Below are 25852 nucleotides of genomic sequence, written 5' to 3' on the forward strand. Positions count from 1 at the left end.
TTAATGTGTGTTAATGATTTGTAGTGTTTTATTGAAAATAAAAAATAAAATAAAAAAAAAGAAAACACCCCAAAACCTCTGCTGAGCAGGCTATGGGGTGCCTGTTAAAGTATTGTTTTATCTTCTTGTGGCTTTTTCACAAACACTGTCAAAGTCCCTGACGGTAGCACCAACCAGTGACGTATAACAGTCACAGAAAAATAAGCTGCATTCAATTTACGTAGAATCCACATTCTAACCTGGTTTGCCAGGTCGTGCATTAGCGACTGTGAAATGAGAGCGTGTGTGTGTGTGTGTGTCTACAGCTCTCCAGCCCTAAGGCGGAGGTATAAATAAAGTCACAGTGCAGCTGGAATCTAGATGCATTCATTCCACGGCAGCATACAAAGCAGATGGAGACACAAATGACCTAAAAAAAATGAAAAAGGAAAAAACAACCGAGAGACACAATCTTGCCACTGATCCAGGAAATACATTATGACCTATGAACATTTTCCCCTCCAAAATGATTTGTTAAAATAACAGCCCTGTCACACACTTATACACAGCCTCTCTTGAATGAATTGCCTTTCCCCGTCATTGTTTACATCCAGCAAACACGGCCTATACATATTTTTTGAAATAATAAACATTAATCAAAGGGGCTGTGAACTTCATGCACACACACATAAAAATGAACATACCCTGCAGTGATATAAATAAAGTTGAAATTAATTAAAAACAGTCTTTAGCTGCCTGTGCTCATGCAGTGACTCCAATGATAATATGGCACCCAGCACAGGCTTGCTTTGATATTTTCATATGTTTGTGCCTCAACTCATTCAGATTCCTCTTTAATGTTCACCACTTCCCTTCAGCTCTGCCAGCAAACACTCATTGGTCGCCACCAGAGACCTGCAGCACAGACACATTCAAATCACATCAACGACCAGAGGAACATCAGCTGGTTAGTGAAGTGAAAACATTCAGATGTGAGCATCTTCTTACCTGTGGCTTTCCTGCAGCATGTTTGATAAATCCTTGACTTTCTCACCCTCCTGCACTTTCTCCCTCAGCTCCTCGATCTCTCTCCTCAGCTCCTCCACTTCTGTCTGAGCCTCTAAGGATGAGCACATATGAAAATATAGTGGAAGGAAAATAGCAAAAATATTGCATTCAAGTACATGTATCCCCACTGGCATTGACACTCACCTTTAATCTGACTAATAGGAGAACTTTTCATCATGGACTTGAGATACTGTCGTTCTAACTTGATGAGCTGTTTCTGTAGAGCGACATTCTCCTCCAAGACAGTCCTCAGCTGCTTATTTAATTTGGCCTAAAATGGAGTAAAGACAATAAGGACTCTGTGTGCTTATCAAAACTATTGTGTCTCCTGAAGCTGCTGAATCCACTCACAACTGCACTGCGAGTGTCCTCCAGCTGAGCAGAGAGGTTACGAACTTCAGTTTTGTGCTCTTCCTCTCGTGCAGCCGCCTGAAAGCTCAGTGCATCAGCTTCTCGTCTTAAGGTCCTGACCTCAGCCTCCCGGCTGGAAATATCATTCTCCATCATAGAGAGGATCTGAACTGCCTGAGCTAGAGCCAAATATAGAAATGATGAGAAGATATTCATTATCTCAAAGTCCTGTAATCAGATAGCACATTCCCCATACCAAACTCCAACTCACACAGGAAGTTGTTGTTATGATGCAGCGATCTCTCTCCTGTCCAGTGTTTATCCACGAGATTGAGAAGCATCTCCAGGGGTTTTCTGTAAGTACCCTTGGAGGTGAATTCAGAGATAGTGGAAATTGATATCAGAAGAGAAACAACCACAGACATGATTTGTATGAGCAGGGAAAGTGGGGCTATTCAGAATTAAGTGCTTATTTAAGTAAGAGGAATTAATTAAGTCCCAACCCTTTTTTTCCTTTCTGGTTGCTGCTGCAGGCTGGAGCCCCCTTCTGTCTTATTGAAGCTGGAGTAGGTCAGTCTTGGAGGATGTAAGATGGGGTTAGAAGGGTCGGACAAATTCAAACCAGGACGATATGGACTGGGAGGCCGGATGTTGATTAATGAAGCGCTATGACGATGACTGTGATCTGAAAATTATGTTGAAAAAACACACATTAAACAATTTATTTACCAAGAAAATAAAATGTGGTATTAGCAGATGTGTGTAACTTCTGACACGTTGAGTGCAGACATGAAGCTCCTACCAGGATTGGGGGTGAAATGTCCCTTGGCTGCATGTCTGGTTTGTTTGGGGACGTCCTTTTGTTTTCCAGGTACAGACCTGTGCTTCTCCACATAGGGGCCAAAGGACACCTTTGGTCTTTCAAACACTTTTGATGAGGTAGAACCTTTTTTATGATGGACTTTGGACTCTGTATTATCTGGTAAATTATAAATAACACAATAAAACACTGATATTAATTTACATTGGATAGACAGAGTGGGTTCTGTCGCCCCCCAGTGGTGGTTACACATGGTCTGCATATAAAACACAGAAGCCAGGTTTCAACTATTCACTATTCCTTGAAAAAATAGTTCTGTCTTGAGCTCGGCCTACTCTTTAATTACCTATCCTCATCATCATATCAAATCATTTTTGATTAACTGTTCATAGATTTGGATCTTTCTGCTGCAGGAGAGACTATAGCAGAGAAAAACTACTATGCAGTCATTAAAGCTTTGTTTCTATAATGTTATGTAGTGTCACAATCACTGAGCCTCTAATAAACCACAAACACACACTTAAATCTCTCACTCTAGCTGAGTGTAACTTTAAAATCTTACCATATTTTGTGGGGGGATACCTGAGGATGGATTTAGCTGCTTCCTTTAAAAAAAAATAGAGAGATCATACACATTGTGTATATAGATATATAATAAAAATGTGATATTGTTTTATCTACAGTATGATAAGAAAAAAAAACCTGTTTTGGAGTAGAGCTTCTCTGCTCTGTAAAATCTTTAGCTTCTTTCTCGGCCAGGTCTGAGACAAAGCAGGGTTTGAAATTAATAATTAACAGATGTTTGGAAACAAAACATGAATTCAGTTTGTTTCGTTTTGAGCTGAAAACCCGTTGTTGGACATTGACACCTTACCCTCTGCCTCCTCGAGATCAGTCTCGGAGACTGTTTCACTTTTGTCTCCATGATTTATTGTCATAAAGTTCAGTATGATATCATCAGGGTCGGTCACGAGAGAGAAGCGTTTGGTTAGGCGGTTAACTACAGCCAGTCTCTGATCACTGCTCCTGGGAACCACAAGCAAAACCCATAAAATGACAATGTTTTTCCCATTCAAAATCTCCACATGTGGCCAATTCAGTCAAAATTCAATAGAAAGGTCACTCTCTTAATATCATTAATCTAAGTGATGTGGTTGGAAATGACAAGTAGGTAAACTATTCAAAATATTTAAATATGTGTGTGCAATTTCCATGTGATGTTTATCTGATGCCTTTAAAAAATATAATTTAAACATTTAAACTAAGCATATGACGTCCAGCATACCTTTTGTCTTCTTTGGCCTGATTTAAACTAGAGCTCTTCTTCTGAAGTAGTAGGTCAGAGGAGAACTGCATTATGGCAGCTTTTCGCTCAGTGTCTCTGACTGGACAACTATCTGTAGAGCAAGGGGGGGAGGACACATATTAGTACTAAAAAAACTTGTCTGAGATGAGCACAATCTGGATGAAATGGCTGTGTCTCACCGAGTTTGCGTAGGTTGGGCATGGCATGGACCAAATAAGGGCGGTAGTTTGGGTAATTTTTGGTCAGAGGGTTCAGTCTGAGGTCCAGCTCTCTCAAAGCCAGCAGCCCGTACAGTACTTTCACATCATCGAGGGAAGGTATGCAGTTATAGTACAGGATCAGCCTCTCCAGCATTTTCAGGTGTTGCACCCCCTGGGAAGAAACCATTTAAGTTTAACCAGAGGTCACTGTTTTATTCCATCTACAAACGTTTGAGAAAATGCTTGCTGGTGTAAAAGTGTGTTGTGTAAGAAAGGAATGGGTCATCTGGTTTGTCATTCATAGGTTTTTTCATTTTAAACTTTAAAGGAGATCCAAATGTTTTCTAACACACCAGATGCTCGCCTTTCATTTGAGGAAATTTATATTAAATGATGGTCAACACATGTAAATCTTTTCCCTTTTCCATAAAAAAAAAAAAACATAGAACACACATGGAGTCTTGGATCTGAATAGTTTACTATGTAACATCATAGGGCTCCAATGAAATGCTTGAAGAAGCAAATGCATGAAGCAAACTGCATGAAAAGACAAGATGCTTGTCTGAGGGGAGTTACCTTATCCTATGTTTCAGTGTTTCAAACTTACATCGACAGAGACCAGTGCATTGCAAGAGAGATCCAGAGACTTCAGACGGATAAAGTTGCTCAGTGCGTTTCCCAGATATCCGATCTTCTCCTCATAAGTCCCCGGGAGGCTCAGTGAGCGGACATCAGCTGTTTAATAAGTGCAATATATGAATAAGTAAGATTACATTTCAAACTGCATCGCATTGATGAGTTGGTGCTTTGGTTTGCACCTGGTAACAGCTTCAGCTGCGTTAGCTGTCGTTAGCTTAGCAACCAACAAAAACTGCATTTATTTTACACAAGAAAAGCCACAATGTCATGGTTGGACTTTTAACGTTTCAAGTGTTTCTTCCTTAATTACGTTTATTATTAGCATGAGATAACGTTACCGAGACAGGGGTGTTGTAACTGTAATCTGTCCCGTATCCATTGCTCCGTTATTGTTGTCAAACACTCCGCCGCCATACTTTTCGAACTTTTGTTGCCTTCAGGGACCGTCGGAAAATGTAACATTAGACACATGCTACTCTGCCAGCTTGCATTACTGCCCCCTGCTGTTTGACAGGATGTACAATCATTTATTCTTCAGTTTTTGTTTCCTTGTCTAGTTATTGGTCTACTAGGTTTGTGGCGGTTGGTTGAAACAATCAGGCAGCTAGTGTTTATTACTTATTTTCCAACATACCGTCATAAGAAATAAAATTGTGTTGTTACTAAATACTACTGAAGTAGAAGCCCTCATTATGTGTATGTTATTTTAACAAAATATAGATTTGTTTAAAATGACATCTTTCAGATCTGTGGGAATGTGCATATATTATTTATTGGACACCGTTACATACAAAGGCAGTTCAAAATGCAGAAAAACATTGTATTCAAGTAATTAATTAGACTTTCTTTTCTAGTAACAGGAGTATTCTGCTACAGTGTCAGATGTTTACGTGAACATTTGAACGCATCTTTTGGAGCCTGCGCAGTGTGGTCCCAACCCGCGCTGTCACATGTCAAAACAAACGCGCTTCTGTTCCTGTCTGAAGTTTGGTTTTCTGGGCTGTGTGCGTGTCCAGCTTTGCACGACTGACCTCATGAAATACAAGCCGACAGTTATGCTGTATAACTTCAGACACATATAAGGAGCTAAGCGACTTGCTCTGTTGCCGTTAGCAACGGTGGTGTTGCTAAGGTCGTGGATAATTAGAGCATTGACGCTCGGCTTTAGGATCAATGGCGTCCTGTGTAGCAGCGTGGATAACTTCATGCTCCAACATCATTTTATCTGCCACTGCACTATACTTTTCTTATAAACTTTTTAAGGTAGGTATCACTTGTTGTGGTGTTATAATTCACAGATTTTCATTCCTTGGCCTGAACTACCGAATACTAATAAGGAACCGTGATACAAATTTAAATTAAAGTCGTAATATACATATTTTGGAGTTTGGGACTGTTGGTTGAGCTAAATGGGCTCTATGCACAGCTCCACTACTTCCTGAATTTACGGCTGCTCCTTTATTTCCTGTCTAACATTATTGGACAAACAGATTAATCCAGGTGTGTCTGAGTCGTCACAATCCTCAAACACACCTGGATTAATCAGTTTGTCCAATAATGTTAGACAGGAAATAAAAGAGCAGTGTTAAGTTCAGGAAGTAGTGGAGCTGTGCATAGAGCCCATTAACCAACTGTAGTCAGTGATATATGTTATAGTTTCAAATCCAGTGGTTGTGTTAAACTACCTTTAGTATTTGTTTTTGATTTATTTCCCTTTAAAGTTATATTCCCATATTCAGGTGTTATGAATTGTATTTATTAAACAGGCTGATGTCTCGTCAGTTTTAAATAAAAGTTAGTTACTCTGCAAAACCAAGCTTATTTTGAGTTTCTCACTCTGCTTCTGCATCTGCGTCCACGTTTCTCTGCAGGACCACAGGGCTCCTTCAGTGGGCCTTTTTGTGCTTGGACTCTCTGCAGCAGTCTGCATCTTACGTCCCTCAAGCTCATACCTGACCTCACTGCAGAGAGAAGCTGAGTGGGCCGGGGAGGTTCTGGCTCCGGCGTTGGTCTCCTTCGACTTCCTGTGGCTCAGTCAAGATCACAACACAGCTCATATTCTCCTGTGTGGCTCTTGCATGCTGCTGGGGCTGTGCGACTGGCTCTCAGCAGATGCTCTCACCATGATGACTCGCTGTCTGGGCCTGTCCTCCCTGTCCTGCTGCCTCACGGTGTGTCTTTTCACTGGTAATCCTTTAGGGGCCCTGAGTGGTGTGGCCCTCAGTCTGCCTTCGCTTGTGACCCCACAGGTTGGCACACACACTTTGGCTCCCCTCATTTCTCCGGCTGCATCTGAGGGACTGATCAAATGGATTTTGAAAGGGTCGATGTCAGTTGGTTGTTGGGCCTCAGAAAAGGCCCTTGGTAAATTTCTGTTGGATGTGAATGACAGATGCGACATAGGCATTTAGAAAGTCTGTGTGATTATTGACATCTATAAATGTAGGATTTGTCAAGTGTTGCAAAGACAAATTTTACAGATGAACTTTGAGTTCGAGCTTAACCCATTTGTCACTTGATTGATTTTTTTAGTGATCAAAAAATTGAATAACAACAATTTTGATAATCAAACAAGTGTTAATTATCAAACAAAAACACTAAACTTCCAACATTAGCCAAAAACGGCTGATTAATCAAGCTAATGATGGAAAGATAAATATGAGTTTAACTGGACTCTCATGAACTAAAGGATGAGATGCTGTTATATTCCAGTGCCAACTGACAGCATACAAGTTAATGAATGTTAATAAGCAAAACACTACATTTGAGTTCACAGTAACCACAATATTCTTCTGTAATTCTGTTTGTTACAATGGTATGTACTAAGAAGTGGAAAGTCATTTCAGAGTGTTATTATGGCAAGTCACAGCAGGCACTGGAGTAAATACAGTAGCCTGGAGTAAGACTTCATTTGAACCTGTTATGAATGTAAAATCACAGATACCACTGCACAAATTCATTTGCACAAGAGTATGTGACTTCAGTTTACAGCTGACAGTCCATTGTGGCCTTGTGTAGCCTTTTTAAGCGTGCCGTTAGTGCCTAGTTGACATTTGTAATGTCATCCAGTATGAATATAAATGTGTTATTATCATTACAGTGAATGTCCATGAGGCTGTTGCACTCTCAGGCTACTGACACATCTCTCCACTGTTTCCAAAAACACCCCGCTGCCTCAGAGTCTGGGACCTATTTGCTCTGCAGCCTCAGCAGTATCACTGTTAAAATATCTGCAGTGGTCTCAGCTCTTGGCCCTGCTCTTACCTCACCATGCCCATCTGATACTTATCAGTGCACTTCTTGTTTTTATTACTTCCTTGGTTTTTAGTGGCTGTAACCTGGACTGAAATGACCTCATCTGTTAAACTTGCCATTACGTAAATGGTAATGGAGTGTATGGTTTTGTTTGTCCACAGTGTTGTCCTTGTATTGAGTCTCTTTACATAGATTTGTGGTGGACACTGCAGATTCTCTCTCAGGATGTCAGAGTTGTGAACAGCTGGCTCAGCAGTTTTACTGCAGTGTTTGCGCAGGCGTCTGTGGCTCTGTGCCTGTCTGTGGGGAAGTACCTTATTTTAAACCTCAAGGCACAGGTGACTAGATGTTTTCAATGTAATCAATAATTTGTGTGGATATTTCTGAGTTTGGAGTGGTATATAATTATATTAATTGTGTTGCCTGTGTCTGTGTTTTTTTTTAAATGATTTATCATGCCGTTCATCTCTGTGGAAGTGTGTTGAATAAATGATGATGTTAATCCCGTTATTGTATGTAACTTCACATGGCATTGCAAAGGTCGCTTGGCTTGTGTTCAGTCATCAGTCCTCTTTCCTTTCTTAATTTTTATCCAACAAATCAACATCTGTAAGTTTGTTATCTTTCCCTATGAGCACTTGGGGCATGGCACATCTCACCCACCTCTGTCTCGGGCTGCTGGTATCAGCAGCTCAATCAGTCTCCATTCTCCATATCCTTCACTCCAGCACTGCAGCGGATCTGGAAACTCACTGCAGTGAGCATGCTCACTGCAGCTGCAGCCTGTGGATGGAGCAAAGTGGAAGAGGAGGAGGAGGAGGAGAAATGGGAGGGGAGAGAGAGCGGTAAGGAGGGAGCCACATAGGAGATGCACACACAGCACTGGGATGCTGTTGCAGCTCTGAGAACAAGGGATGCATGGGAAGATTTGTCATTGGCAACACGGATGAACTATGAGAGAGGAATACAAATGAGGAGAATATCAGATTGTCATCAACCAAGAGGAGAAGATATGTGATCAGGTAAAGATGATAAGCATTTTAGCAGATTGGAACAAAGAAATCCTGGTATATTGAAACCATAATCTGATTATCATTAAAACGTGTGTGTTACAGTAATATCAAGGTAAAAAAAAATGTTTTTGCTTTTCTCCTGCATGACCGGCTTGAACACGAACCTTATGTCATTTACAGGGACTCCTGGACGGTGTGGAGATGTACGCCTTCTACTCGCTTTTAGTCTACATCTTCTACACTGTCTTTAAAAAGGAGGAGGAGGAGGAGGAAGCCTGTGGAGCATGTGGAGCTTCCTCAGATGTATGTCTAGCCACATCATGTCCAACCTCAGGGGTCCTTTGTCAGGAAAGCTTTTTTTTAGCGGGGATCATCATGCACATATTACCTACAACATGAGAGTGAAAAAAAGGGTTACATGCCCTCATGAAGGAAGCATGTAATGCATATGATTGTGTGCATTGCTATGTATGCAATCTGTAAATATTTGTGCATGTCTGACCCTCATGTATGATGCTGTGCTCAGGAGCCAGGACCTGTTTCCATGGAAACAGGGAGCAGGAGGAGAAATGGCCACACCCCCAAAATGGGGAAAAAAGCTTGTGCTCGGCTTAGTGAATCAAGTGAGTGCTCACATATTGTTTTTATAGAAGGCTGTTCAATGGTATGTGATATGGATAGTTACTGTTAATTCATTAATTAAACCATGTGCTTTGTTGTCACTCAGGCAGTAGCAGTGACAGTGATGAGATCTCACAGAGTGATGAAGCTGAGGAAGATGGCCCCGATATCCCAGCTTGCACTCCTCTGGCTGCGTTTTTGTCCTTCAAACAGGAAGCTGAGAAGCGGAGGGCCTCACAAGTTCAGCTGGAAGCAACAGGAAAGGTAGCGAATCTGTGTCATCACCTGATGCAGGAATATAAATTCACAGCTCCCCAAATAGGAGCATCTGCAGTGTTATTAAACATAGTGTGTGTGTCTGTGTGTGTGTGTGTGTACTGCCCAGCTAGCAGAGTCTCCCCTGGTGGCGGTGATGTCCCACTTGCTGACTTTTCTGGAGCAGTACTCTCACTTCCAGCAGCTGCAGCAGCAGGCCGACCAGTACCGGGTCCAACTGAAGAGACACCGCGTCCAGCATCGGCGGCAGATGAAGGCCCTGCGAGCCTCCTACCGCCAGCGCCTCAGGGACAAGAGCAGCATCATCAGCAGCCTGGAGGAGGCCATCAGCCAGCAGCAGACCCCCAGCCCGCTGAGCGAAGGTGAGGGAGGAGGAGAAGGGTCAGAGAGGAGGAGGGGGAGGAGAGAGAGCAGGAAGGAAGGGATGGGGGAGGGTGAAATGAAAAAAAAGGTGTGAGAAAGATGTTCTCCAGGCGATGGGTCTGAGGAAGAGGACAGAGAGGGGGGGCCAAGGCCATATTGCTGTTTTAATAACTGCACTGATTGGTTGGTGTGAAAAGAGGAGTGGAAAATCCAAAGTTATATTTATGTTATGACTCCTCAGAGGGGTGGAGGAAGATGCATTAGGAGGACAATGAATACAGATGGTCACATGCTTTGTTATAGTAGGTGTAGATTCAGTGGTTTATGTAATATAGACAAGAGTGGTCTTATTTTCTCTCTTAATTTTTCATGACATGATGAGGAGTTGAGACGGGCTAATATCATAGGAGTGATCAGCTCCGTGTGCTTTGATGGGGTTTTTCCACTGACAGATTGTCTGAGATTAATTGTTTTTTAACTGGCTACACACTCTGCACCTTCTAGTAGAAAGGAGGTTGTTGATTAGATTTGTGTGTGTCAGTGTGGGAGTTAAATTGATGTCACAGAGGCCAGCCTGACACTGTCCAGCAGACCTCAAAGCTCTCTGTGTTTGTATCTGCTGTATCTCAGACGTGACCAGGTGGCCGCCGTTCCCCAGAGCATCTCGGACAAACCTACCAACTCCACTCTTCGCTGGGCATCACTTTCCTGTGCATATGTTGAGCATGTTGACAAGTGCATGCCTGCCTGAAGCCAAAGCTGTACAGAAATCTGCTTCCTGTCCTCAGGCTGTCTGATAACGTCTCAGAGAAATTATGTCAATATGTGACATTAAAGCGTACATCACAGCCAGACCTGGGCATACTGTATATCTCAGTGTGTGGGTGTCTTCACGCACACTGACACTCACTAGTGGTCAGGACAAAGATAAATTGCCAGTGTGACACAAGAGTGTGCGGTACTTGGATATTGACTCTGGCTCTCTGTCGTGAATAAAACATGCCTGTAAGTGCGGTTTTATTCCTTGCAAATGCACGTACAAGGTCTTGCACATGCTTGGCGCCACGTGCTGTTGTGTTGGACTAAAAATAGCCGGGGGTCCATGTCCCAGTGTTGCAGGGCTTTTGGCTCTGTTTGTATACTGTAATGCAACGTGCAGGTCTAGGTGGAGGAGTGCCACTGTGTTTTCTTTTTTTGTGTGTGTGTGTGTGTGTGTGCAGTATTCCCATCACCATCTGCATGTTTTTTTTAATTTCTTTTCTTTTTTTAAATCTGCTATTCAGAATTGGATATTTTAGAATGAATGACTCATGCCCCATTTACTGGTTATTAATCAAGGATTTAACAAAAATTCTCAAGCCTCTTAATAATTTTGTTTTTCCAGTGAAGCAAATATGTTCTCCTGCACCGTTTCAAGCTGCTCTTTTAAATTTTACAAAGCTTCCCCAGAGTCTCTATGGACTATAACAGCTCAGATATTTCACGTTTTTTGCAGGCACGTTTCCATCAGCACCACTGACTCACAGCTGTAGCATCTCCCCCATATTTTTTTTTCTTCCTGGCATCACCACCTCTCACTGCACCAGGGTGATACAGCAAACCTGACATGTCGTGTTAGTGAAATTAACACAAGGCCTTGCTATGAAAATCTACGGTGACAGAGCTTGATAAATCATTGAGGAGGAGGACAGTGATTAAAACGCTACCAGGCGTGCAGATGAGGAACAACAGAGGAGGTTTAGCAGGTTGTAGGCTCTTTTTAAATGTGATTCTTGGTTGTGCACTTGAGACAGGCTGCACGTGAGAGCCATACAGGTCTGTGGAGCTGCCTTGGAGACTCTGGAGTGCAAACATGGCGATGATAATGCAAACTAAACTGCAATGCACAGTAACTAGATGTCGCGTTTAAGTGCATACTTAATGTTCATTAATATTACACACACTCACAGGCATTGAAGCGTGTGGAAACTGGCCTCATACATATACATATACATATAGAAAACAGGTCAGAGTGAGTTCAAAGGATATTGGTCGGTAGTACTATTTGTGGGTGGCCTCATATGAATATGGGTCCAGAAATGACAGAATGATTTATTTAGCTGTTGTTGTTGACGCAGCCAGTATTTAGTCTGTTGGTCATGATGAAGATGCTGTTTTCTGTCCTCCAGGTGAATCCAGCAGCGATGCGGGGGCACAGGCCGGGGTTCACCAGCTCGTGGAGTCTCTGTACGGTCTGCAGGGTGAGAGGAGTCAACTGAGAGGAGAGCTCAGACTGCTGCACTCACAGCTGGAGCAGAAGGAAAAAGACAGACACTCTCGCATACAGGCCTTTCAACAGCAGGTAGGAAGCTGAGTAAGAGTTCAGTCCTAAAAGCTGAATCCATCTCTTAAAAGTAAAAATGTGAATTACTTATTACAACATTTCCATAAATGACAAGATTTATGAATGTCCCTTAGTATTGCAAAAGAGATGATGTCACCATTTTCATTTTAAGGACACATTTTCTGCACATGCATATCTTCATAAATTATGTGTTTCAAGTCCTGTGTTATTGTGCGTATAGTATGTGTAAACGTAAATGATTTATGCAGCTCTGTGTAATCCACACTGCTATTTTGGCCAAGTATATAAATCTCAAAAGACTTTCCAGTCCAATTGTAAATAATAAACAGCAGAATTACACAACTTCATATATGCTATAAACAATGGAATGAAAAGGGAGTCAAACATGTGCTATGTCTAGACCAAACCTGTTTTAATTAACTTTTGAATGTTCTAATTTCTCAGATTGATGAACTGAAGAGCTGCATAGAGGAGCGGGAGGAGGAGCTGTCAAGACTGAGAACTGCCACTGTGAGTGCTGTGAAGTATTGATTTAATTACTCATGTCCATGTCATCAGCAAGTGTATCCCCCACACCCACAGAATTACAAACAGTGCTTTAAAAGTGGCAAACAGAAGTCTGTATGTCTTGTGTAACACTTAAATTATAAATGTGTGTTTTTTCATGTTTCATTTTTCATGCTGGAGCTTAATCTTGTGTTATTCTTCCTCAGGGGGCCACAGACTCAGAGAAGCGAGTGCTGTGTCTGTCAGCAGAGAACGAGAGTCTGAAACAAAACCTGAGCGTCACTCAAGGCCTCCTGCAGCAGCTGTCAGCCATCCCCGCCCAGTCCAGCAACATGCTCATCAAGGTGAGATGCGCCATCACAGCTGGAAAGCTCACTGACATGCTACCAAGGCAACCATTAACACCTGCAGTGCAGACACAAATAATTGATTTTGACTTCTCTTGTGCACCGCCAGGAGAACGAGAACCTCCGCAGCAGAGTGCAGCAGCTGGAGATCTCCCTGCAACAGCGCGCTGACCAGCTGTCACAGCTGGAGCGACAGAGCGAACAGAGCGAGTGGAGGAGAAGAGAGGAGCTGAGGAAACGAGAGGACAGAGTGAGAGAGCTGCAGCTGGAGTTGGACAGAGAGAGAGGAAAGGAGCCATTGGTGAAGGTAATTCAAATACAAAAGTGTTTTATTAAATCAGTTTCAAAATGGCTTTTGATCCTGACAATATTAGAAATAAAGGAGCCTCCTGATAAGTTGTGTTTTTTCTTTCCCAGTATGTTACCCAGACTGTGGAGGTAGAATCACCTGCCACACTGAAGCAGCTGAGTAAATCCAGACAGAGGAACGAGCTGCTGTCCGAAAAGCTGGCCAATCAGAACGAGCGGTGCAAACAGCTGGAGGAGCAAATAAGGAAGTCTGATGAATACAGCTGTAACCTGCAGCACAAGGTAACAAACTCAAAATTGCTGTGTCATATCTGTTAAAAGTAAAGAGCTGTACTACATCGGTTTTTCAAGTTGGAAGCTAAGTGGATAGAAATCTTAAGGGGGATTTTTATCTTGGTTTTTCAACAATAAGGCCCCATAATAACAAATAAATATAGTGCAAGGAAACTGGCAACAAATCCCATATGATGAAATCCTGATGCCATCAACATCAACTCTGATTTAAAATATGTTAAAGAGAATTGACTGAATCCACTGAGATAAATAAATCCCACCTTGTTTGGAGAACAGATGATCAGAGGAGAGAAACTCAAAGGCTGAAGGATACATTTTCCACCTCACTGCTGGAAATGTACAACTTGGATCGGTTCTATTGACAGATGAACTCATTACAGAGCTGAAGCGGCACAGGTTGGACCAGTGGAGCTGACAGATTGACAAATTGTTGCGCTAAACCTTTTACAGATTGCGGCGTACGAGCGGGAGATCAGTAAACTGAGAGAGGAACTGCTGAAGGAGATCGGCCACTTGGAGGAGAGGAAGGAGGAGGCTGTGAAGGCCGCTGCAAGCTGCTCAGCCGAACACTTCCAGAACCTGCAGGACCAATTCTTCAGTGAGTGATTAAATCCTCCAGACAGCGACATATTGGTTTTACGCACAATAAAAAAAGAAAGACAAATTTAAAACACATGCTTTTTTTCGTCAGGCTTGCAGAAACGTCTGACGGCACTCCCGCCGGCTTTACGCACCATGAAGACGGACTACGCCAGTCTGAGGAGCCAAGTTCGAAACTTCTCAGACTTTTACGGAGCAGCTATAAGTGATGCAAAAAAACAGGTGTGTACCACTGTTCATAGGAGACTGAGACGCCCAAACAAGTGGACACATTTTTATTCTGTGTAATGTCTTCATGTCTTAGATTTCAGCAGCTATCAGTGAGATGTCCGAAGCCAACAAAGATCTTCTGGAGAAATATAGGAAAGAAGTTGCACTGCGCAGGAAGTACCACGAACAGCTGGTGGAGCTTAAAGGTAAGCAGAGAATTAGAAATATAAATACAGTGCAAAAAAAATTCAGAATGTGTCTTTGACTGGACCACTCTGTTTTTTTTTTTATAGGTAACATCCGCGTGCTGTGTCGCGTGAAGCCCGTGCTGAAGGAGGACCAGCAGCACGAGGAGGGTCAGTCTATGGTGGTGACGACAGACCCCAACAACGAGTCCTCCCTCACTGTGCTGAACAAAGGGAAGGGTCGTATCTTTGAGCTGGACAAGGTCTTCCACCCTCAGGCTGCACAGGAAGAGGTAGTGAGAGGGAAATGCCATTTTTAGCACGCAGGGGAAATATAATGACGAGAGCTCTAACCCTTTATTTTTATTCCACCAGGTCTTTCAGGAGATTGAACCTCTTGTGACGTCCTGCATCGATGGCTACCAAGTCTGCATCTTTGCATATGGACAGACTGGCTCGGGAAAGACCTACACCATGGAGGTATACTATACTGTCTGGTTTCCTGACGCCGTGGAGAGATGATCTGTGTTATAGGTTGCAGGCTAAAAGATTCATGTGATTTTTTTTCCAGGGCAGCGTAGAGAACCCAGGAATTAACCAGCGTGCTCTGAAACATCTCTTCAGCGAGATCGAGGAGAGGAAGGACATGTGGTCTTATACGGTCACTGTCAACTCTGTGGAGATCTACAACGAGGTGCTAAGGTTAGCTAGCTGCACTTTTCCTTGGATATGCTTTCAGCCCACAGGAGTATTTAGAGTTAAAAGATAGGGGTTGTTTATTGTCTTTGTTTCATTTTGTTTCTCAGAGACCTGCTGAGTAAGGACGGAGAAAAGTTGGACATTAAGATCAATCCGGACGGAACAGGACAGCTGCATGTGCCGGGCCTCAGGATCATCGAAGTGAAAAGCTTTCAGCATATCAAAAAGGTGACACTTTTGGAAACGGCCTGTGTTGATGTGACTTGAAGAATACTTTTTTTTTTTGAGCAAATTACAACTTTCTCGCTCAATTATTCTTTGTGTTTGAGCAGATATTAGCCACAGCCCGAAGGAACAGGATCACCTTCGGCACTCAGATGAACCAGCACAGCTCCCGCTCCCATGCTCTGCTCTGCATCACGGTTCAGGGCACCGACCTTGCCACAGGGTCCAAAACCACTGGTCAGTCTTCCTACACAGAAAGTTTTTAAAAAATCATGCTAAATATTCTTCATCACAGGTCCTCGCTCCTCTGTTAACACCGAGGGCAGTCTATTAGTCATAATGCTGAATCGAGAGAAAGGACTGCGAGCGAAAGCAGCATGAGAAAGCAAAAACAGCCTCTGATCAGGATTCAGTCAGTCATCCATTCATTCATTACACAGAATGCACTTTTTTTCTTTCCTCAGGCAAGCTGAACCTGGTGGACCTGGCTGGCTCAGAGAGGGTATGTAAGTCTGGTGCAGAGGGAGAGAGGCTGAAGGAGGCTCAGAATATTAACCGCTCTCTGCTGGCACTGGGCGACGTAATTCAGGCTCTGAGGGCTCGGCAGACTCACATCCCGTTCAGGAACTCCCGCCTTACGTATTTATTACAAGACTCCCTGGGCAAAGGCAGCAAGACGGTCATGGTGGTACAGGTAAGAAGACTCCGATTTTTTTTTCATCGTCAAATTCTGACATATCTTTACAATTTAAAGTCTTATTTTTTGTTTAACCTCTCTGCTTAAAGGTGTCTGCTCTGGAGAGTAATGTGGGAGAGACGTTGTGCTCGCTCAAGTTTGCCCAGAGGGTGTGCAAGGTGGAGCTGGGCCCTGCCGCCAGGAAGATCGAGTCCGGCGGAGGGCAGTGCGACTGATGCCCTCGGATCACAAGGGAGCCGTGACTGCAGCCGTCAAGAGCATCTCCTCACCCCTACCGATTAACTATAAAGCTACAGTTTCAACTACATCGACAAGCAATGCTGCTTAAGGGCTAAATCTGCGGAGGTCCACGTGGCACGGAAGAGGCAACCAAGAATAATGAGGATATTGGCCTCTACTTTGCCATTGTCTGCCTCTGACACATGATAACCCTTTATTGTTAGATAATCTGCATGTAGTGCCAAAACAACCTCTGACTTCCCCCATGGTGTAAGATCGATGCTTCCTTGAACTACGGTGTCTCAGTTTCTTTGTATTAAATGCCAAAATCCAGGATAAACTATATCCTCCATGGTCATCAGTGTTTAGAGCAGCATCATGTCCAAACAGGTTTAGTAAGTTTCCAGCGCCACGACATGAACACTTCTGTTTTTGCAGTATTAATAATCATGCTATAAATGTTTGTAGTTTGTGAGAGACATGTTGTATATTTTTTGAAGGTTTTAGTGTGTAGGAGAATCTGTTTTTGTAGCAACAGTACAGGCATTTCAGTGACACTGACATCACACTATTTGTGTAGTTTTTGTGAACTTGAGAAAAGCAGCGATTGTTTCTCTTTGGAGACTTGATGATTTGCCTTTTGAGAAAAGAGGAAAGTTGTAGAAGGGAGCAGGTGGCCTTTGTACTAGACCGGTAATAAGAATGAATTGTGCAATATCGTCCTAATTGAGGAGACAGCTTGGGCCTATGTGAACAGAAGATGCACTTTATTGTGAAAGGAGTGTTTCAGTTCAGGTATTTAGGTGCTTGCAATAGAAATCACTAGTGAATGTCATAACAGAAACAGCTTATCTGTTCATCATTGTTCCTCTAGTTATCACCCACTGGATCAAAACTAACTTGATTCATGTGTAGCAAGACATTAATGTTGCAGTCACCGTCATAGAGGTCACTTCATGATGATTAGAGAGTCAATTTTCAGATAATTTTCTGAATAAACACAACGTATTTAAAAGTGTCTTTTCTCTCAATGGATGCTGAGCCGAGTGTCAACTGTCTTGTGTACTGTGGCAGCTCTACCTCGCACATAGGTAAATTACCTTAATACAGACGATTTGCTTGTCAGTCTAATAGAAGCATAACCCTATTAGTCTGGTATTTGATGCACTGCAATAGAAAAAGGTATTGACTTTAATATAAAATGTGCTATATCAACAACAGTTTCAGTTTTATCCATATCGTCCCCTACTTTCAAATAAGGGGAAAATTCACAACAATAATCAGGTATTTGGAAAAATTCACATTATTTTATTTGAGAAAATACAAAACTAAATATTGATGATTACATTCAAAATGCACATCAATTTACCACATATACATAATGTACTACTACATACATATACATTAATATGTAATGATACAGTAATACAAGTTAGGACTTGTATATAAAGACCTGACAGGATATTGTTATCCCAGCAGTGATGGAAGCAGCCACGGCACGATGTGATGGTATTATTCCAGTACAGTCAGGCTCTTGTTGTTGTGGTTGTGTTTCATCCATTCACTATTCTTCTGTTTTTGTTGTGTGTGTTCTAACTGTTTCACGTTGGATTCAGTCCGAGTCTCCCTCCTCCACTCCTACTGCTCCCACTGCTCCAGCCAACTCCTCCTCGCTGCCTCGCAGACGATCCCCTAGACACACACACACATAATCCGATTTACTTATTTATTGCATCCTTCATTCACAGGTTGATATCATGAACCATCGACACCAAATAGGCCGGCTGCCAACAGAAGAGTCCTGCACGGTGGTGATACTCCACATACAGATGATACAGGCTGCGAAATCAGCTCTAATACTGAAGGAGGATCAACATGTAGCTGTGATGCTGTCTGAGTTCATACAGAAGATTAAAGGAGTGACTTCTTGCCAGTGCCACTATAGTTTGTTTAATGTTGGTCAGTGATTATAGTTATAATATTAACATAAAGAACATGGTTAACTTAACTTTAATGCGTGTACAATATGACACACAGGGAAAGCCTCCTGTTACAGTTTAACCTGTTCTGTAATCTCTTGAATCCTTGTGTCTATTTTAAGAATGTGGATCACACATCAGTGGAGGAATCACAGTGTTGGTGTCATCAGGCGACTTCAAGTCTCTGTGGAATCTGGAAGCCACAAAGCAATTAGCCTAATAATTCACGCCTCGCACAGGCGCTGTTGTCTCTGCTCTGTCAGGAGGATTCAGCCATGAAACAGAGAGAGAGAGAGAAAAAAGAACATAAAACAAGAAATACTAACGTATGAGCTCAGCAATGGCTCTCTGTGTTCTCCTCTCCAACTTCTCCAGTTTCTTTGCCACGTCGCGTTTCAGATCCCTGAATTCAGAATCAAAGTAAAGACACAAAGTGAGCGACAAATCATTTTTGATTAGACCAAGATTTATCTCACAATACAGAGTGGAATTTTTTTTTTTTTTTTTTAAAGGCTCTTACCAGTCTGGTTTTCTCGGGGCGAGGTTGGCCAAATCCTGAGGAAAGAAAATAACTGAATACAGCAGCAACGGACACGACAAACAAATTAATCACACCAACACTGGGGGGGTTACTCACCACTTCTTCAATGATTGGCTCTGGATTAGCTGCCTCTAACTGGTCTTTAACTTTATCCTCCACTGCAAACCAACAGAGGCTTCCATCAGTCATGAATCATGCATGATAAAAGCTGCAGGTCTGTGAGCGCGACCGTCTGCTACGACCTTCCTGGAGGCCACGAATGATATCATATTACCAAGGCTCTGAGTTAATGTTTGCGTGTAAAGAGTTCTCACCGGACGCTGGTTTGGCTTTGGGCACCTGCCTCTCCTTCAGCTCTTCGTCCTCTGGGGTGTAGTTCCTCAGCTTCAGCTCCCTTGACACAACAAATACAGTTGTTTTTAGTGCTGTGAGCAGTAAACGCAACATTAGCATATCTTTTGTTCCACTTTCCACACTCCTGTGACAGTCCAGGAGGGGGCAGTGTAGACAAATATATTCCACTACCAGAGATTATAAAAGGGACCATCTGCAAACCCTGCACAGCTGCACATCTAATGTCTAGGAGAGGTTGGGTATAATGTCCCTCTTTATTCCTATGAACACGTCTGATTAACATGTTCCACCTGCTCCTGGGCACAGACTCGAGGAGAGCAGCTAACAGCTGAGGAATGCTTTCCTTGATGTTGAATTACCAAGTCTTTCATCACGTCTCCGCGCAGAGGAATTCCTGGCAGGCCTTGACTGACATCTCTGCAGATTACACAGAGGGTCTGGAGGCAGAGGTAAACTATTGTCTGACTAAACGCACACCAAGGGAGTTATCAGCTGTTCTGAGCTTAACATGGATTTGCGATGAAGCCCGAGAGTGTACGCTGTTGATACATTCATCACACTCCTGCTGCCAATGGACAGACCGATGCCTTGTATGGGTATGGGCAGGAATGCTGGTCATGTTCTGCCTGTGGTCCGCACATCGCTCTCTCTTTTTCTCTCCCCACCTGAATATCTCCCACAGAGACTGTTTCGGTGGAGAAATATGTTATCCATCTTTCCATCTCACCAATAAATTGAATTTTCATGCCACTGAATACCCCAGAGAGTCATTTACTTTCTGTTTGTCCAAAAGCTGCACAAATGTGTTCTGCTGTACAACGACCAAAAATATAATAATTACACTTAGGGAAAGGAAGCAAATTGTTCCCAGAGTACACAATGTGACTTTAATTGAAACAATGTGACTTCATCAAAATTTATATAAAATATATATTTTCAGCTTCAAATGTGATTTAAATGATTTAAATGATCATGGCAACTTCAAGGTTCAAGTCTTGTTGGGAATCTTGGTTGTGTGTCTTCGTCCTTTGCCACCTCTCTATTACCAACTGTTCTCATGGAGATACCCTAAAATACAAACTAAAATAATTCTCTCTCCAGGAGGCATGGTTGTGTTTAGTTAAGTCTTTGCCAGACTACTGTGGATAATATTTTGGTATAAGGCTGGTCCTTATACAAAAGGATACATGAATGTAGTTGTAATATTGCTGTTATTTAGCATCTGTATTGATACAATTTATACTTTTTCCTGAATATAGTAAGAGAGAGAAGACGATCAAAATGTACAAACATGCTCATGGGAGCAAGCTGTAGAGCGAACTATATGTGTCCCATAGCGGAAAGTCAGGGGGACATCATAAGCATGACTGTACATCGTGAAGCCCATGAATAGCCCACAGCAAATGGACATGGCAACAAATGTTTTTAAGCTCATTTGTCATGGACAAGTGATGTTTATCCAAAACATTCATTACGAGGCTGAGCGAGGCAGAAGGTCAATGAAAGTTGCCAACATCATTCAAATGACATTCAAACTGAATTTTACAGCATCCTGGCCAAGATATTTTGTTATAGACTGAGGCAGAGACGAGCACACAGGTAGTGAACAACCACCAAGGTAAATGCAAAAAAAAAAAAAAAAAAAAAAAAAGGATAAACACACTGAATGGGTAAATCTTCAGTCTTGTGTCAAGGTTTGACATCTCGCCTTTATTTTACTTAACTGTCTCTTAATTTGATGCGTCCCAACCTTTTGAAGTGTGTTTACACATTTCCACTTCAAGCACATCGTGGCATCAAAGAGAGCCGGTGATAAATTCAGAGCACTGACCCAAGTGTGGCCCTTTTAAAATGTTTAGACTGAGGAGGAGAGCAGCAGTGTTCAATGTTTACACTGATATAAAAGGTTAAAGGTACTTTAATATCAAGGTGCCTGCCCCATTCACCGCTGCAAAAACAACTCCTGCCTTTTCATTTACATGAGCCACAGAAACTGTAACTACTAATGTAATATTTCAGAGGCTATAAACTTCTTTTTGTCTTATCTGCTATCTCCAAGGATGTTAAATCTGTTTACCTATTAATCCATCTGCAAGATGTAACAGAAAAGCTCCTGTGAAATAGCCTTGAATGTAGGAAAACCAATCTATTCATTTTGATATCTTAAACCTAAGAATCTTAAATGAATCAAAATAGGAATAACTTCAGGACTAGCACGCTGTTTGTTGGTACTTTCGTGCCTTCGTTTGGGAATTTGATCTCCCATTAAATTTTAATCCCAATCCCAAGATACATTACACTCACACTCTGCTACAGATGTTTCTTGACTTTGCAAAACGCAAATTTAAAAAAGACTCAGTACATTCAGCACTGACCTTTTCTCTCTCTCTTCACAGATAAATGTCTGAATTGGACTCTTAACATGTGCTGCTATTTTCATTCTCCCTAGAGAGATCTGTCCTGTTGAACTGGAGGAAACACAGCGGCACTCCCTCTGTGCCGTCAGTGCGCAGTCATTAAATATAAACAATGGAAAAAACGGTCCTGCAGGACAGGAAAGATGGCTGCTCTTCCTGCCGACTAATACACAAAGTTGAGTGAGCTGCAGGATATTTGAGCAGCTAATAGCGCGGGGCTGTGCTCCAGCCCTGTGTAAACACCGCATCTCATGACCTGTACCGACACATGTCCTGTGTCAGAGGGTGGAAGATCGTGTTCAGATAAAGGTGGAAATAAAATGTTCTGATGATGAACGTCCCATATCAGTTTCAGTTCCGTTTGTGCAGAGGGGGGGACAACCAACGGCTCACAGTGTCTGAGGAAACTGTCACATGCTTTTATATCAACAATATAAAAAACATTAAAGCATGAGGGGAGTGATTGACCAACCTGTGCTTCTCCTCCGTAGTCTCCTCTAACGCAGGTCTTTTCTCATCTGGCTCCCCGTCGTCCTGCTCTCGCCCCTGAAGATCATCACACAAGCAATGAAATGACTTGACTTTTCTATTAGGTGTTCTCACTGTCAACACAGCATCATTAAAGCAATGAACTGGCTGCTAAACAAGCCCAAAAAACTAACTTACCTACCTAATACTGACATGAGCTAGACAAATAATCAAAGGTCTGCCTCACCTGGCACACTAAAGATGCAGTTTATAGATGTTTTAGATGTATAGATGCTAGTTGTTACATTTGCATAGGAAAACAAAAATAATGAATCATTGGTGTTTTTGTGTTGGGCCATCATTTGGGAGTCAAATAACAAATTTACATTTTGAGGTTGATTATTTCCGAGAGTGTTATTTTAGGAGGTGTGTTTTGAGAACTTCAGGCTGTTGTTCTGATCAGAATCAGATAATCCAGGACAAGCAAGTAACAACAACAAAAGCTCACATGCAACATGAACAATAAGTACACCGTTTTATAATGAGGCCTACGCAACACTTTACACATGTAAACAATATGAAAAGCAAATGATGAAATGGACTTGCAGAAATTCAGAAAAAGAAAAACATAACAGTGACCTTGAGAAGTTGTAACAAAGGATATTGAACCCCTCCCATTTTACATTTTCCTGAAGAGGCTTCCTGTCCACCTGCTAGAACAATTCAGAGGGCTGACTCATTCTTGAAGTACAAAAAGGAAAATAACCCCCGGCTTCAGGAATGTCAGCAGCCGTTTATCAAACATTGCTAGCCACGCCAGTGTGCTTCTGTTCAACAACAGCTTATTGAAACATGGTCTAGGTCTAAGCAGCAGGCTGCACATTGAACTGGGTTTCCTGTTGCAAGAAGAATTCATATTCAGAGCTGAAACATTGTCACAACGAAGCAGAATAACTGTGAGGTGTGTTCACATACTTCAACACAGACAGCAGCAGCTCAAGGCCTAATGGAGCTCAAGAGGAAAAACAACTTGCCCTGAGGATATGTGGGTCAACACTCAGGGTGTGTGTTGATATCAAATTTAATATTGTGCCGTTATCATTGCCAGATAAGCTCAGCATATGATATTATCTTGGTAATAACTGATCAGATAGCCTAAATTAAAAACTCTCACACAACTGTTAACACATGCTTTAGCTTTTACTGTCCGGCATGTGGTAGTGCTGCTGGCATCGATTTTATTTTACCGTGGTCTTCTATTCTAATATTTCTAATATTTTTTTCCTGCAACATTCATGAAGCTGAGATATCTCCATACTTCTTCAAAATAAAGTTCAGTTTTCTTTTCCTCCCCTTTCCACCAATAACAGGAGTGTTTTAGTTATCCATTTACCACAGTGTGGTCTGGTGGGTTGGGGTGGGGTCTCTCTTTTCTGACTTTGGTTCCACAACTCTAGATAGGTGCTTCATCGAGTGAGTTATTTCTTGTTAACTATTGCTGTTTTCAGCATTGCACATGTTGTAGATGTTAAAGAGGTTCACATCTTAATGTGTTCGATGTGTGTGGGGGGAAACACTGAGCACAACCCACTTTTTGTAAGTACAGTGGTGGTGAGTAGATTGGGGGAAATAAGAGTTAGGCTATATTCTTCAGAAATTACCTGACTTTTTCAATACCCTTCTGTTCCCAACTCTCAATGCCTGAATACATAAAAAAAAAAAAAAACCTAACAATCAACACAGACACATTTTTATATGACTCCAAGCACGTGAGCAGTAGGCTATTAATCGCAATAACACAGAGACTCAGAGATCTCATCCTTGCAGCCCCTTGTACCCTGTATATTCTACAGTTTGTGTGTAACTACGGCTCTGTCTGTTCAGTGCATTGCTGAATAACTAACGCAATTTCTTCTACACAAGGAAACACGACTGCAGTTTCTGGTCCGGCTTCATCAACCTGTTCAAAGACAGACTGAACCTAAATGAGCCCAGTGAAGCAGACTTGCATTACACTATCATGATAGTTACGGTAAATCAAAACTATGAACACAGGAACAAAACAGAAGGATAACACGGGTCCTAATTTATTAGTATCTTTGGTAACGTTATAATAAACGGAGCCATTAACTTTATGTACATGATTAGCGGTGAAATAAGCCCATTCAGGTTGGGTATTAAATACTGAGCTACATGTGAATAAATGTCTTCTCTGTGTATGTAAACAAATCAACGAGCCACGGATAAAACAGATGCTAACGTTAGCTACAGGCTAACTCGGCTTACGTTCCCTGTCTAATAGATTTACGAGGTTTTGTTACAGGCTGTGTTGCATTTATCATAAACTAGACATCACCGGACACGTAACTTACATGGAGTTGTTTATCTCTTAGTGCTTTTAGCCTCTCTTTTCTCTTCAAGGCCTGCTCCTGGAGAGACCCAACACTTCGCTCCATGTTTATCCTTGCACGCCGCTCAGTTCTCTCTGAACTCGACTAGTGGTCCTGAGTCCTGACTGAGGATGTTAGACGACCGCCGAGCACATCGATGGCAATGGCCTGTTGCCTGATCATGTGGTTATGTTTTGTTTGACCAATCTAGTAAGAATAAACAGTGGTTATATTAATAGAAGATTAAACATTACTTGACAATCTCTCTTATGGTTTAAAACAAGTACAGATACATTTAAATTAAGGGTTAGGGTTAATAGACTAATGGCACCCTGGCACTAGGCTTCAATTGATTTAACTTTCAGCAGCTAATAGGCTGTTTTGAAAAGCCGATTTAAACCTACTTATAGACTATGAAGAGGCCTATATGTTAAAGTAAATAAAGACCACACACATGGGACAGAGTGGCACATTGTCCCGCCTGTTGATGGTCACACTGTCAGGTCCTGGTTAGGAATGTAGGCCATTGCCATGGTAATACAGCTGCCTCAAGCTTCACTGTGTCCATCCTCCTAATGACCAACACTGGTGTGTGACAACACAAACCTGTGTGTATTTCAACGCTATAAAGGTCAAAGATCATGGCACTAAAGGCATAACACTAATAAATCAATAAATTACCCATTCATAGCACATGCCAGTCAAAGGCACAAACAAATTCCTGTTATAGCTAGATTACGACACGGCCTCTACAAAAGCAGATAGGGAAAAGTTGTCTGTAGCCTACTGTTAACTGTCCACAGAGTAAAACAGGATTATGTGTATTTTTCCTGCTCATGTGCAATGTCAAGCAGGTGAGATCACACACAAAAACATGTCAGACTGTCAGATGATGAAACCCCATACAATATGTTGCATTAGAGTCACAGCTATTATAGTAGTACTATGCAATAAATGCCAATTTCTTCAATGTACAACTATTTGTCCTCTGTGAACATGTCTTTTTCAAGAACACAGAGTGTCTTGTTTAGAGATGGGACCATAGATTACCGTACATGGAGTTAGACCAGACACCACCAGGGTCATCCAAACAACAAAGTTGTTCGTATAAATAAAGAAGGACAAATCCTAATAATTAATAGGCTACTTTTACTTTTGCTATGTTTACATTTGACT

At 42.0% G+C, this 25852-nt stretch overlaps 3 protein-coding genes across 3 annotated transcripts; 1 reads left to right on the top strand and 2 right to left on the bottom strand.

Annotated features, from left to right (window-relative positions):
• Positions 1–145: 145 nt before the first annotated feature.
• cep72 (centrosomal protein 72) lies at positions 146–4779 on the bottom strand. The gene is made up of 14 exons (XM_083989178.1): positions 4702–4779; positions 4332–4459; positions 3704–3896; positions 3504–3615; positions 3093–3244; positions 2921–2979; positions 2781–2823; positions 2201–2377; positions 1902–2083; positions 1670–1763; positions 1399–1577; positions 1192–1318; positions 988–1099; positions 146–894 (listed from the first exon to the last, which is right to left on the bottom strand). Exons 1-14 carry the CDS (start codon positions 4775–4777, stop codon positions 834–836), a joined length of 1695 nt encoding a protein of 564 aa, XP_083845304.1. The 5' UTR covers positions 4778–4779; the 3' UTR covers positions 146–833.
• A 563-nt stretch (positions 4780–5342) lies between these two features.
• On the top strand, positions 5343–17455 carry LOC310998971 (kinesin-like protein KIFC3). The gene is made up of 21 exons (XM_083989246.1): positions 5343–5626; positions 6235–8640; positions 8812–8934; positions 9158–9254; positions 9359–9516; positions 9638–9890; positions 12060–12232; positions 12680–12745; positions 12949–13086; positions 13199–13396; positions 13507–13680; positions 14143–14290; positions 14384–14514; positions 14597–14708; positions 14796–14980; positions 15063–15167; positions 15259–15389; positions 15494–15614; positions 15719–15848; positions 16076–16305; positions 16398–17455. The coding sequence occupies exons 3-21, from the start codon at positions 8833–8835 to the stop codon at positions 16521–16523; spliced, it is 2778 nt and encodes a 925-aa protein (XP_083845372.1). The 5' UTR covers positions 5343–5626; positions 6235–8640; positions 8812–8832; the 3' UTR covers positions 16524–17455.
• A 359-nt stretch (positions 17456–17814) lies between these two features.
• Positions 17815–24774, bottom strand: ccdc12 (coiled-coil domain containing 12). Its single transcript, XM_083988854.1, has 7 exons — positions 24659–24774; positions 22291–22364; positions 19362–19441; positions 19144–19205; positions 19027–19061; positions 18833–18909; positions 17815–18219 (listed from the first exon to the last, which is right to left on the bottom strand). The coding sequence occupies exons 1-7, from the start codon at positions 24740–24742 to the stop codon at positions 18140–18142; spliced, it is 492 nt and encodes a 163-aa protein (XP_083844980.1). The 5' UTR covers positions 24743–24774; the 3' UTR covers positions 17815–18139.
• Between the last annotated feature and the right edge of the window lie 1078 nt (positions 24775–25852).

This window comes from Trachurus trachurus, assembly GCF_905171665.1.
Source record: "Trachurus trachurus genome assembly, chromosome: 16".
Taxonomy (NCBI): domain Eukaryota; kingdom Metazoa; phylum Chordata; class Actinopteri; order Carangiformes; family Carangidae; genus Trachurus; species Trachurus trachurus.

Excerpts from the sequence above, each read along its gene's own strand:
- ccdc12 (XM_083988854.1), bottom strand. The coding sequence starts at position 24,742 with ATGGAGCGAAGTGTTGGGTCTCTCCAGGAGCAGGCCTTGAAGAGAAAA. Across the intron at positions 19,442-22,290 it reads ACTACGGAGGAGAAGCACAG|GGAGCTGAAGCTGAGGAACT; the intron begins GTTGGTCAATCA and ends TGTTGTGTCAAG. Across the intron at positions 18,220-18,832 it reads AGCCATTGCTGAGCTCATAC|GGGATCGTCTGCGAGGCAGC; the intron begins GTTAGTATTTCT and ends GTGTGTGTCTAG.
- LOC310998971 (XM_083989246.1), top strand. The coding sequence starts at position 8,833 with ATGTACGCCTTCTACTCGCTTTTAGTCTACATCTTCTACACTGTCTTT. Across the intron at positions 8,935-9,157 it reads CATGTGGAGCTTCCTCAGAT|GAGCCAGGACCTGTTTCCAT; the intron begins GTATGTCTAGCC and ends TGCTGTGCTCAG. Across the intron at positions 15,615-15,718 it reads GCTTTCAGCATATCAAAAAG|ATATTAGCCACAGCCCGAAG; the intron begins GTGACACTTTTG and ends GTGTTTGAGCAG.
- cep72 (XM_083989178.1), bottom strand. The coding sequence starts at position 4,777 with ATGGCGGCGGAGTGTTTGACAACAATAACGGAGCAATGGATACGGGAC. Across the intron at positions 3,245-3,503 it reads CAGGCCAAAGAAGACAAAAG|GAGCAGTGATCAGAGACTGG; the intron begins GTATGCTGGACG and ends TGTGGTTCCCAG. Across the intron at positions 1,578-1,669 it reads TCATAACAACAACTTCCTGT|CTCAGGCAGTTCAGATCCTC; the intron begins GTGAGTTGGAGT and ends ATTTGGCTCTAG.